Source organism: Homalodisca vitripennis, chromosome 1 (genome assembly GCF_021130785.1).
Source record: "Homalodisca vitripennis isolate AUS2020 chromosome 1, UT_GWSS_2.1, whole genome shotgun sequence".
In the NCBI taxonomy this organism is placed as follows: Eukaryota; Metazoa; Arthropoda; class Insecta; order Hemiptera; family Cicadellidae; genus Homalodisca; species Homalodisca vitripennis.
Window position 1 is genome coordinate 123610677 of NC_060207.1, and position 12355 is coordinate 123623031.

Below are 12355 nucleotides of genomic sequence, written 5' to 3' on the forward strand. Positions count from 1 at the left end.
CATTTTTAATTTTATAGTTCTCAGTACTCGGGTTGTTATTTAATATATCGATATTTATGTCACCGATTATGAACAGATTTTTTTATCGAAGTTTTACTATTTTCATCTAGGCTTAAATATTCATACTATCTCTGTACAAAAACTGCCTACATCGAAACCATGCAATCTGTATATCGCTAATATATTTATAGTTTGACTGAATGTAGTAAAGGTTAATTTAATCGCATCTGCTGTTACCATATCTAATCCTGTAAAATTTACGTTAGTAAATACATTATTATTTTTAACATAAACTATCACCCCACCAGCCCTATAACTACAATTAAAACTACCTGCCATAGTAAAGTTATTTAACTCATAAATACCTTTTTCACATTCATAATCCAAATCTCTGTAAGTATACTAATGTCAGGTAAAAATTTTTTCTCCAATAATTCCGCTACAAATAAATCAAAATTTTTACGAAGACTTCTTATATTTTTGAATGGATTACTAATAGGTTTGATTCATCAACAATTAACTCTGATATAACACTATTTACATTCATTTTATAAAATAAGAAAGTACTTTTTAAAATTTAAAATAAAAATTGGTTTTAACTTCAAAATAACAAAAACGCATAAAATGAGAATAAAAAACTTACCACAAGTTATCATGTAAATCCTAGCTAAAAGGCTACTTAAGCTTGTTTAGGTCGTCCTGGCAGGTTACTAACACAACACTATCACCAGTTTTTTTACGCATAAAAATCTTGCCATTTCTGCTCCACAGGAACTGGTAGTTGTTGGTCTTCTTCGCCTCCCGCGCCAGTGCGAACAGTCGCCTCCTCGCCGGGACATGGCCTCGTTCAGGTACACGGGGGTGTCCATCGCCAGGCCCATGTGTCTCGTGGAGAACTCCCGTTTCTGACGCCTCTTCTCCATCACTCTGTCCTTGTCGATGCGACGAACGAATTTCACCACTACGGGCGGCGGTCGGTCCCCCATAGGTCGTCGTGACAGACGGTGACACGCGTCGATCATGGACTCGTCGATGTTTGTGCCAAGACCCTCGCCCACCTTCTTTACCAACTCGATGACTTCTTCTTGCGTCTCTGTTTTGTTTTGTGGAAATGGCAACCCATGAATCTCTATAGTATTCCGTCTCGAGTACTGTTCAGCTTCTTCCAGTCGCACCTCCAGATCCTCGACCCTTTTCTTTAGTATCAGATTCTCTTCAATAACGGCTTCAAACTTCTCCATACAGCCATTCACTTTCTCAACTTGCTTGTTGATCGCTTTCAGTGTTGGCAGTAAGTTGTTCTTGGAGTGACTCGTACGAAGTGTTCAGGTCCTTCACGAAGTTGGCCTGGTCGGTGCGGATGTCGTTCAGCACCTTCATGATGTCCTGGATGGTCAGAGTGCCGTCGGTGGCCTGAGACTCCAGCCTTCATGCTCTGACGCCGAGTGGTCCCGCACGGTTCACATCGCCACGGCATGTTCTCCGCACTCAAGGTGTCAATATCGGTACGGCTCATATTCACACACGAACCGTGAAAACTGCCCCCACAGTCAACACACTTAATTTTTAAAGATTTGTTTGTAAGTCCCTTAAGACACACACGACAGTTTGCCATACTAAAAGATAAATATACTGCAAAAATTAACGAAAACTCACAGGCAAAAGGCCAATAAGCCAGTAATGTACGCGTAACGTGCACCGTAGCTCATCACTTTTTCAGTGAGTGTCAAACTGATTTTTATGTTTGACAATTTTTATGTTATATAAATGATAAATTTATATTGAGATTTATTGCGACGCTATTCTTGTAATCTGTTACATGTCTGAATAAAGAAATTTTGAATTTGAATTTGAACCGACTGACATAATTTCAAACGTATGTTTTTGTGACAACTGGTCAAACTGAACATTTTTATACATAAACTAGCAGTTGTAATTTTTTTGCTGAATAACAGGGAGTCATACTCTTTTTAAATTACACGCTTGAGATAAGTTTAACTTATTTCGAATACAATTGTACATAGTAGCTTTTATATAACAGAAGTGCAACGGTACAATCCATCAGTACCTAATCAGAATCCCTCATCAAAGTAAAATTGACGCACATTCCCTTCAATGGTTTTCTCAGCCATCAAAAGAATTGCCCTTTGTGTCTGGTGCATTACATTATAATTCCATTAAAAATTATTATGGCTTCAAATTTTCCTCAGATTATAGTCACGGAACAAATGATTCTTTGACTCATGGTTCTTCTTTGACTTTATTCCTTTGGCTACAGTAAATATGCTGTCCTACAATATCAAAAGAAATCACTTTTGAGTAACCTACATGTATACACTCACAATTTTACTAAATTGAATTTTATGATAATGTTTAATTAAATAATATCCAGAATAAACTAACCATTTAGTTTTAATTCATCAATGCCCCCCATCTATAGTCTTGATAGTATTTTCATTACTATCTATTTGTAGTAAATACACTACCTACATTGCAAAATGCTTGGAATTTTTATTTTCAAAAGCAGCTAACTCTGCTGTTCGCGGAGGTTCAATCACGATAGGAATAATACCACAGTGACCCAAAACAAGCCAGCATAGCCAAGAGCTGAGGCTTAAAAGAGAATAATAAAGAAAAACTCTGCTGTTTATTTATAACTGCTGGCATTTGTTACTACAAATACGAATTCTGTGGAACTACCAACATCTTGCCTTTATCAGCTCTATTAGATTACAAATTTCAATCATGTTTTCAGTAAATTTTCTCTAAATCAAAATTACTTTACAGAGTATTTGTGGGCCTTATTTCAGAATTAAAAAGTAATCTTATATCTACAAAATTTACAAGCCGAAATTGACCTAAATCTATCCATTAGGTATTGTAATTGAGAATCAAACATCCTAACATCTGTAAAAATTTTCATATTTATAATATTAATTATGGTATATTATGATTTTTAAGTGATTAAATATTTATGCTTTCTAAAGTGTCAATTTTATTTGTTAGGTCTGCACTTAAAACGTTTTTATGGTAACCGTCAAGAGAAAACTATAACTTAAAATTTTACTTACTGATGGTTTAGTAGTGTATTTCCGAGACAAGTTATTTATACTAGAAAGGTCAAGATGTGCCTTGATTTAACACATGTTATAATCTCTTCACAAGCAGTTAGTTATTAATTTTTGTCAGGTATTTTAGACTAGCATGGTGCAATAAAAAGGTTTATTTGAATTATTGTACATGTTTTTGTCATAAGTTCAACTGTGACAGATCAACATCGATAAAATTTTAATTCAAATGGTTCGTGCTAAAAACGGTAAGCGGAAATTGACATATAACCTGTAGATGTAAATAAGGATGTATTTCATTCTATTCATACATATCGGTTTGGGTTGGAAGCTAAGGAGCTAATGATTTCCGTTGATTTCAGGTGCATGACTCGTTTTCTAGGCCTCAACGTTTGTCAGAGAAATCTCAGCCTTCTACTTTCCTCTCGATCGCAACTAAGGGGAAGGACGTATTGTTGTCCTTTCTGTTTTTCTCCATGTGCTCTACAAATTAACTGATGAAGTGTTAACCCTTAGCACGCTGTAGACAGAATAATCCGCGATGTTGTTAGGTCTTATAACGCCAAAGACAAAATAATCAGCAGATCGATAAAAATATATTTTATTACTGTTTTTGAAGTTTATAAGCTCAATATATAAGCCAAAATACTAAGTAATGTACTGGCTTGACCAAATAATCCGCAGTAGGTAAACAATAAATTGTTTTGTTGCTGGCAGCTGTTCTCCCACTCCCGTCTGTACGCCGATGACGATACTATCTGCCATTACCGACACTACGAAGAAAGCGTGGAAGACCAACTCTAAATGTTCCTCAAGAAAAAACCAAACAACATTTTATGGGGAAAAGAGCTCAAGGATCCAGGAGGTGTGTTGTTTGTACAAGAAATGGATTATGAAAGGAGACAATGTACTTCTGCAAGTCATGTCCCGAGACCCCATGGCTTCATCCCGATTTGTGTTTTGAAGTTTACCATACAACTGCCTAAATCTATCATCAGAACTTATAAACTAATCAACATCAGCATATTACACTTTTATTTGTTTTCTTATCCTTGTACATAGTTTTCATATTTTTCATCACATATGTATTTGATTACTCTGTAACCTGAATTTGATTTTTATTGAAATATTCCATTATTATGAAAAATGTGATTATTTTAATGCAAGTATTACATTATTGTAAAATTTATTTTTTTATGTGTGTTATTAGTCATTAGAAATGAATAATAAAAATAGCTTCAAGGAATTTTCATTTTCATTTTTTCACCTTAAATGAACATAATCTAAAAAAATACTAAATTTATATCGGCGTTCAAAAGGTTAATAGAGATGATCTCTATTACCTCTGTATATCTATTTATTTATAATGTGATCAAATAGTAACTTGAATACAGAAGTTTTCATTTAATTTGTGATTGAGGTGATGAATTTGATTTTGGTGAACACGTGCTCTGAAAATACATTCTCATTTTATTTCCATTTAATTTCATTTAAAATCCAATCAACATGTACATAAAGACACAATAACGTGGAGCTAGAATTAAATGATTAAATAATTGAACTGAAACTGATCTACATCAAATGATTACCAACTCGGGGATTTAAGACAAACCACAATATCACTGATCTTCCACATATGACATCACCAACGTTGAGCAATTAATTTTGATCATGCCCCAAACTTCCTCACAGCAACAACAACTTATGACTATTAAAATATATAACACTATAAGGTTTGGTCATATCATGTGTATGTTATAAACAATTTACTGAACTCCTCCATGGAGAGTAAAAATGGTCTGCTATTCAGCAAAATTTTAATTGCCACTTTTATGGTTAAATAATTGGTATTATGAAAATAAATTCTGAAGTAGCCGCACGGATAATATTCATAAGTCGACACCAAATGGTTAAGTGTAATAAATTTTACACGTTACATATTGTAAAAACAAAGTCAACTGGTGTACAATGTAAGAAAATGTTTTTTGAACCATTACATGCTTTAGGCTTTTTATTTATTACAATTTTACTATAAACAGATTTGAAACATTTTTCTTCAGCTGGAAGGTGATGTTTCTACAAGTATACTGTACACTGTAAGAAACAAATAATTTTATAGAATTTCTCAACAATTTTCATGTCACTGAATGACATGCTGACTTTTATAAACTTTAAGAACATTTTATGATGAAAGCAATAGCATATTATATACTTTTTTTTAATACACTGCCAAAACTAATTTTTTATTAGTTACTATTCAATAACTAAGTTTTTGAACCAGTCATACAAACATAACGTCCACAGTTACTTACATTGTGTGTTGAACAAACAATAAAATTAAACACTATAAACATTATTTAGAATACCCAAGTATTACAGAAAGAATGAACAACTAGTTTACCAGTTTGGATGATACAACTCTTCTTAGGAATAGTTTGGGTGAAGACCTGTATGAACATAAATTTTAAGGTAAAAATTATTAAGGTAAATGTTTTGAAAGAACGTGTATTGTAATTAACATAATTAAAGTGATGAATATATTCCTCAGTATTCAACATGGTAACTCTTGTATGAGTTAAAAATGTACATAAACCATTGAAAAAACAGATGTGAACGTATAACACAACATAACATGCATACAAAAGTGGAATTATCTATTAATGGCTATCAACATCAATTAATACAGCCTAACAATGGATTATTTACATAAAATAATACATATATGGCACTCATAAATGAGCATGGAAGAAAATGTTGGTAACTTTATAATTATTAGGCTTACATTTTGTTAAATTACATACAGTTAATAAATATAATAACTTACAGATTATAAATAATAACAAAATTAGAAATATTCTTCGACTATGGCCTTCATAACGGGCTAATTCATTGTTATAACTCGGTTCTTGATATATTTTAGGCCAAGATCTGGTAGCATGAAAATGTCTTCAACTGTCTTTAGTATATGGAATAATACAATTTTGATTTTTACTATTTTAGAACCCAAGATCTAATAGGTTCAAATTTAATTTTTTTCTTGTATTTAATAATTGGATTGGTCCTATTGTGAAAGCTCTTTCCTTGATTAATTTTAGGCATAATATCTGTTATTAAGACACATGGATCTTCAACTATTCTTAAATAATTGTGGAGGGCTGGTTCTAGTGTTTTAGTCAGTGATAAATTTTAGGCTCAAGATCTGATAGATATAAATCTGGGTTTTACATTGATCCTTTTGTTAATTTTAACCAATCAAACACTTGTTTTCTACATTTTGATAAAGATGTGCTGCGATAAGGAGAAATAAAAAAAAGATATTACAAAACTAAACAAACCCTAACATAACATCAATAAGCACAATAACTCTTTAAAATCCTGACAAAAACCTTACATGATACGGTATTGATATTTATAAATGCTTTAGATAAGTTGTTTAATGTGCCAACTAAATTTAGTAAACAGTTTCTAGGTGGTGATTTACATTTTTGAGATGCATCTCAAGTATTAACCACTGAACAGTAAAATTGAAAAGATTTAGAATTTACAAAATTTAAGTTATAATATCTTATAACATTTTAATATGATGTTCTTACAAAGTTTTGAGTAATATACAATAACCATTATGTATTTTACATTACACTGTGAACGTTTACACCTACAGTATATATTTGTCAGTGTTGTGAATCCACAAAGAGCAAAGATCAAGTTAAAACCTTTTTTGGAAACTGCTTACTCGGTTATATCATGGAATGTTTCAAGGTGGTATGACTTCTGAAATGTTTAAAATAATAAATAATCATGCTCAGGTTAGAGATTTGTCATGGTAAGAATTTTGAACAAATTAAAAATTAACATTTAAATAATTAGTTAATACATTTTCAATATCTAATTTTTAAGATAATAATCACATTTGAAATCTATTTCTTCTGTTTGTACTGAGAGAGATACTATAAAACAAGTAGCTAAAGAAATTAGTGTTTGAAATATTCGTACAGCTAAGGAAATGTATGAATTGGGAGTTGAAAATATGAAACAGACACATGATTATCATACATACTAAAAAATAACCTGTTATAAAGTTTGAAGTTGTGCAATCAGCATAAATTTAAAGATCATAAAAATAGTGTAAAATCTGTTATTTTGTACTACATACTTTTCAGATGCAAACCATATAACTCTAGACCACTATTTGCATTATAATCTATAAATCACCAATAAAAAAAATTATACTAAAAATTCCATCTCACCTGTTTATTTGTGTGATCTCATCATTTAAACAGCTAAAATAGGCCAGTAATTTATTTGTGATCTAATATAGTAACAAGAAAATAATAAATATAAATAAATTATTCACAAAAATATATGTAGGCCTACAGTGGACGACTTTGATATACATAGATATACTTTGTGATGTTAAACAAAATACTATTCACATGTTCAGATCATTAAAAACTAATCTTCTTCACTTACCAATATCTCTATGAACAAAGTTCTGTAAGAAACTAATGGCAATCAGTGTTGTTATGAGCTAAGAGAGATCAGATCAAGTGATAGTAAACATAATATAATAACTGGTTGAATAATACTAAAGCAACAAGTAAGTATTAATTAAGATTTTCTCTAATACATTTGTTCAACCACGTAATATACAAAAAGAAGAAATATAATATAGTTCCTGAAGAAGATTCGTTTTCACAAAACTCAAATTTAAATACTGCAATAGATTAAGTATCTTTAACAGATTGGATGTTCCAGCCGAGAATGAGACGGTCAAAGCCACAGGAGAAGAAGTTGCAAGGCATGCTTGAAGAATTGTCATCCACCCAAGTCACACAGCAGACCATCCGTTGGTGGCCCTACAAAACAATATATAAATTATAAACCAAATATTTATTCTGCATCAAGATCTCCAAACAAATCATAAAATAAGTATAAAAATAAAACAGACAAGAAGAGTTGTTGAACTATTAAACAAAAAGATTTATTGAAACTTAAATTATGCCAAAACCATCAGATGTGAAAGAGAAAATAAACACAATTACAGTGAAATAAATTAACTCCCAATATAATAGGAAAGCTGCACTTTAAAAACGTTTATAACAAAGTCTTAAATTGAACTGAAATATATTTGTAGTATGGTAATGATGATGGTATGGTGATGTTAATTTGCAGGTCATGCAGATTCATAACATAAGCATTGGTTTGAATTGTTTTTCATACATTTCTGAACTTAGTACTTTACTGTGAGCCTTGTCATGTAATTGACACATGACACCATAGAATGTTTTTGGTCATGTGTCCAAAAATCATTGTTGGTGCATCCATTCAACAATGATTTTCCTTTGGTGTTTACCAGCATCACGATCCATGATCTCATATTTGATTTGTCACACAACCTACTAAAGGTATTCATGGTAAACAACTTTAACTTTCATACGGTTCCAAAAAGGCAAATTAGGGATAAAACCTCGGTATTGCCACTGAGCTCATTTAACATTCCTTTGTTGAAGGTATTCACAACTAATACTCCCCATAAACTAGAAGAGGAAGTAGAAATAACTTTCAAGAAATAGTCAATTATAGTAAGCATATGAATATTGAAGTGGCTTTCAATAAAGTAGCATGTGCTTCCACTGAGTTTCAACAGTTTCCCCAGATACTGTCATCTGGATAGTAGCCCTAGCTGACGATCTAGCGTTTATGGTCAGAAGCAGAAATAGAGGTACTTTGGGAAATTCATCCAAAATACCCTAGACTTTATTAGCCAAGTATCAAAGGGTTGTTCTAGACAACATGTTACTGGAATCATCATATGGAGAATATCATATCCAAAGCAACAACAGCTCTTGGTAATTGTAAAAGACTCTTTGGATATAAATGGAGATTAAATCCTAATGTAATATGTTGGATCTATAAAGCCACAATAAAACCAATGATCATACAAGCAAATAACCTTCTGAGACTTTAATTTGGTTCTTAGTTGGGTGCCTGATCATGAAGGCATCCCTGGAAATGAAATAGCAGATGACCTGGCCAAGATAGGCTCTGGAAGCATTTTGATAGGGCTAAAGTTCTCAGAGCTATGGTGTTCCCTTTTTCATACAGCACAGTAAATGCCTAGAAATGAGAGTCAGGTTCAAGACATAGAAAAAAGTCTCAGGCAATCAAGAAAGTTTCCCTGTGGATGGGTGAGGCTCCTAGACCTAAGTAAAAAAAGTATGACTGATACTTAGGATATGCTCTCTTCAGAGAATAAATATGGATTTGACGAATGCACATTCTGTGGTGAAGCAGAAGAATCAGCAGAACACACGTTCTTGGAGTGCCCTGCTGTCTGTGCAACAAGGAAAGTGTGCCTAATAGATAGGGGCTTACTTCCTGAGCCCATTGAAGATCAGAGAATAGAAACCCACAAAGCTCATAGATTTTTGCAGTAACCTCAGATTTGAGGAGTACACAGAAGTAAGATAAGTGCAGGGTGTTTCTTTTTAAAAGAGCAGGGTGTGATATTTTTTGATCCTGCATAGACTATTTCTCAGGGGATAAAAGAACCAAATTATTATTTCTGCACCTTTATGACATGGGCTGGGCTTGAAACTAGTCCAACCATGGACTTGTATAAGGGCAGCCAGTCAACAACATATGTATAAACAATTTTTTTCAATTTCATTTCTAGTGGTGTGCCTGCTTTTCTGTAGTGGTATAATAGATATATAAAAATGCATACACTTAAAGTCTATGAAGAGATATTTGTCCTATTGTAAATTAAGTTTGATCAATCTGGTCAGTTGACACATTTTATTATTTGCTCTAAATAACGGAGAGGCAAAGGTCTAATCATAATGTTTATTTTTAAAGTAACAACAAATTTAAAGTTTACAAACAAATACTTGATTTTTTAAAATAGAAAATAAATATTCCATGAAGTTTCTTTAATACGATAGTTATCACTACAAAAACAGGCAATTCTATCTTTTGAAATTCTCACCTGCCGATTGTTTCGGGGCAGTCTGACGATCCTCTGACCACCCAGATCATACAGTCGTACCTGCCGATTGTCATGTGGTATCGCCACCACACCAGCATTGGAAACATCTAATCGGTTGACTGCAGAGTCGGACCGGATTGTGGCCAGTGGAGATCTCATGTTGCGCAGATCCCACACCTACATCAGGTATACAAAGATAATAATATTTTACATGTTGGACAGAAAAACAAACAAACTTATGAAGTATACAACTGACCTTGACACTCCGATCATCGGAACCAGACACTACCTTGTCCTCTCTCTTAGTGAATACAGCACAGGTGACAGTGCTAGAACATAAGAACATCATAGTTTAGACAAACTTGTACAGTTACATGAAAAAATCATAAGTTATCACACTTTGTTGGTCTTTAGGCCACAATTTAGCAAATAACATATTAAGGTATGCTACATATTTAGCATCCAGACATACATTAAATTACAACACTATGTTAAGATACAGTGGCTTAAGTAAAACAGCAGCAGATAGTTGAAATGTAACAATAATACCAATATATAAAATAGGCATACCAAACCAATAAACTAGGCCTAGATATATAAATTAAATAGTAAATAAACAATTGTCAAAATTTACATATAAAAATTATTATATATCTAAAATGTAATGTTTTTTAATTCTAAAAACTCGTCTAAACTATAGAAAGGGTGTTTCAAAAGCCAACTATAAAAGAGCTTAGTGAAGGTTTTATGTGGATACTTATTTACCAGAGGTTCCAAAAAATTATAGATTTTCAGGGATGTTACCATGTGACTATTTAAGGTTTTACTGAGGCGGTGATAACCAATTGCAGCATTGTTTTTAGTTCTAGTATTGTATGAATGAATTTCGTTATTAAAATCCAAAATTTTTAAAATTTAATAACGAAATTCATTCATACAATACTAGAACTAAAAACAATGCTGCAATTGGTTATCACCGCCTCAGTAAAACCTTAAATAGTCACATGGTAACATCCCTGAAAATCTATAATTTTTTGGAACCTCTGGTAAATAAGTATCCACATAAAACCTTCACTAAGCTCTTTTATAGTTGGCTTTTGAAACACCCTTTCTATAGTTTAGACGAGTTTTTAGAATTAAAAAACATTACATTTTAGATATATAATAATTTTTATATGTAAATTTTGACAATTGTTTATTTACTATTTAATTTATATATCTAGGCCTAGTTTATTTTAAATTAACCTTCACTGACTAATTTATGCTACTAAAGCACTGTTTTTTCTTTTTTGTATGTTAGTTTAAGTTTAAATTATTTTGATAAAATTGTTTTATTTTGACCATGCCCTAGGCTGCAATATGACATTGTCAATGATTGTAAGAATTCGAACGACAAATAAAGATTTATTTATTTATTTATTTATTTAATAAATATTTGTCATAAACTAATTGTTATAAAAGTATGTAAACTTAGCCACTTGTAAACATAGATAATTTTACATCAAATTTTTTATAAATTTTGAAAGTTTTTAAAGAATTATACTGTATTAAATTTTTAATTCTGCGATAAAAATACATTAAAAATACAAATTTATTTAGATAAACCATAATTATTTTTTTACTATTTTATTCCCTTCAAATTGCATCTTATACACAATAACTATGATAATATCTAGTGATTGTGATCTTAATAATTTTTGAAAGAAAATTTATATTATTTAGTGATTTATTAAAATTTTATTTTTTGTAACTAGCCTACATACATTATATTTGTGATAGATTTACTTTTGTCCCATGTTTTGTATACAGTGTGAGTTAAAAGTATGGATACACTCTGTTTAGTTTCTGATGGATAAAAATGGAGGGATGGAACTCGGGATACCTTTCTAGGAAATAGAAGTTAACTTTTTTGTCACTGTTACAACTTTGCTCATTCCCAAAAACGGGATTTTGGAGAGGGGGGCTCAAAATATTTCAATGTAAAGATTCATTAAGTGACACCTCATTAGGTCTTGATAAAAGAAGAACAATGGAAACTAGAACTTTCTATCTCCACCCAGTACAATATGGCAGCTCATTGAAATTAATTAAGTTGAAACATCCTGATCCTGCTCAACCTTCAATAGACTTAATGTATCTTTACATTGAAAAATTTTCAGCCCCCCTCCAAATCCCATTTTACTGTTATTACATTTTACTGTTGTGCAATGAAGACTACAAGACTAGAGCAGTAATAAAGCTAAAGTAGGAAAGAGAGGTTGACTCACTAAGCAGCACATTATTGAACAAGATATCATAT

General features: G+C 31.8%; 1 protein-coding gene across 1 annotated transcript in view; it reads right to left on the bottom strand.

Annotated features, from left to right (window-relative positions):
* Window positions 1–4518: 4518 nt before the first annotated feature.
* The window catches only part of LOC124370753 (WD repeat-containing protein 37), a 45522-nt gene continuing 37685 nt past the window's right edge, over window positions 4519–12355 (bottom strand). Inside the window, exons 9-11 of the mRNA XM_046829055.1 lie at window positions 10313–10385; window positions 10057–10233; window positions 4519–7924 (exon numbers count right to left, since the gene is read on the bottom strand). Of these exons, the coding sequence (XP_046685011.1) occupies window positions 7793–7924; window positions 10057–10233; window positions 10313–10385 (382 nt within the window). The 3' untranslated portion in view covers window positions 4519–7792. The remainder of the gene's footprint in view (window positions 7925–10056; window positions 10234–10312; window positions 10386–12355) is intronic.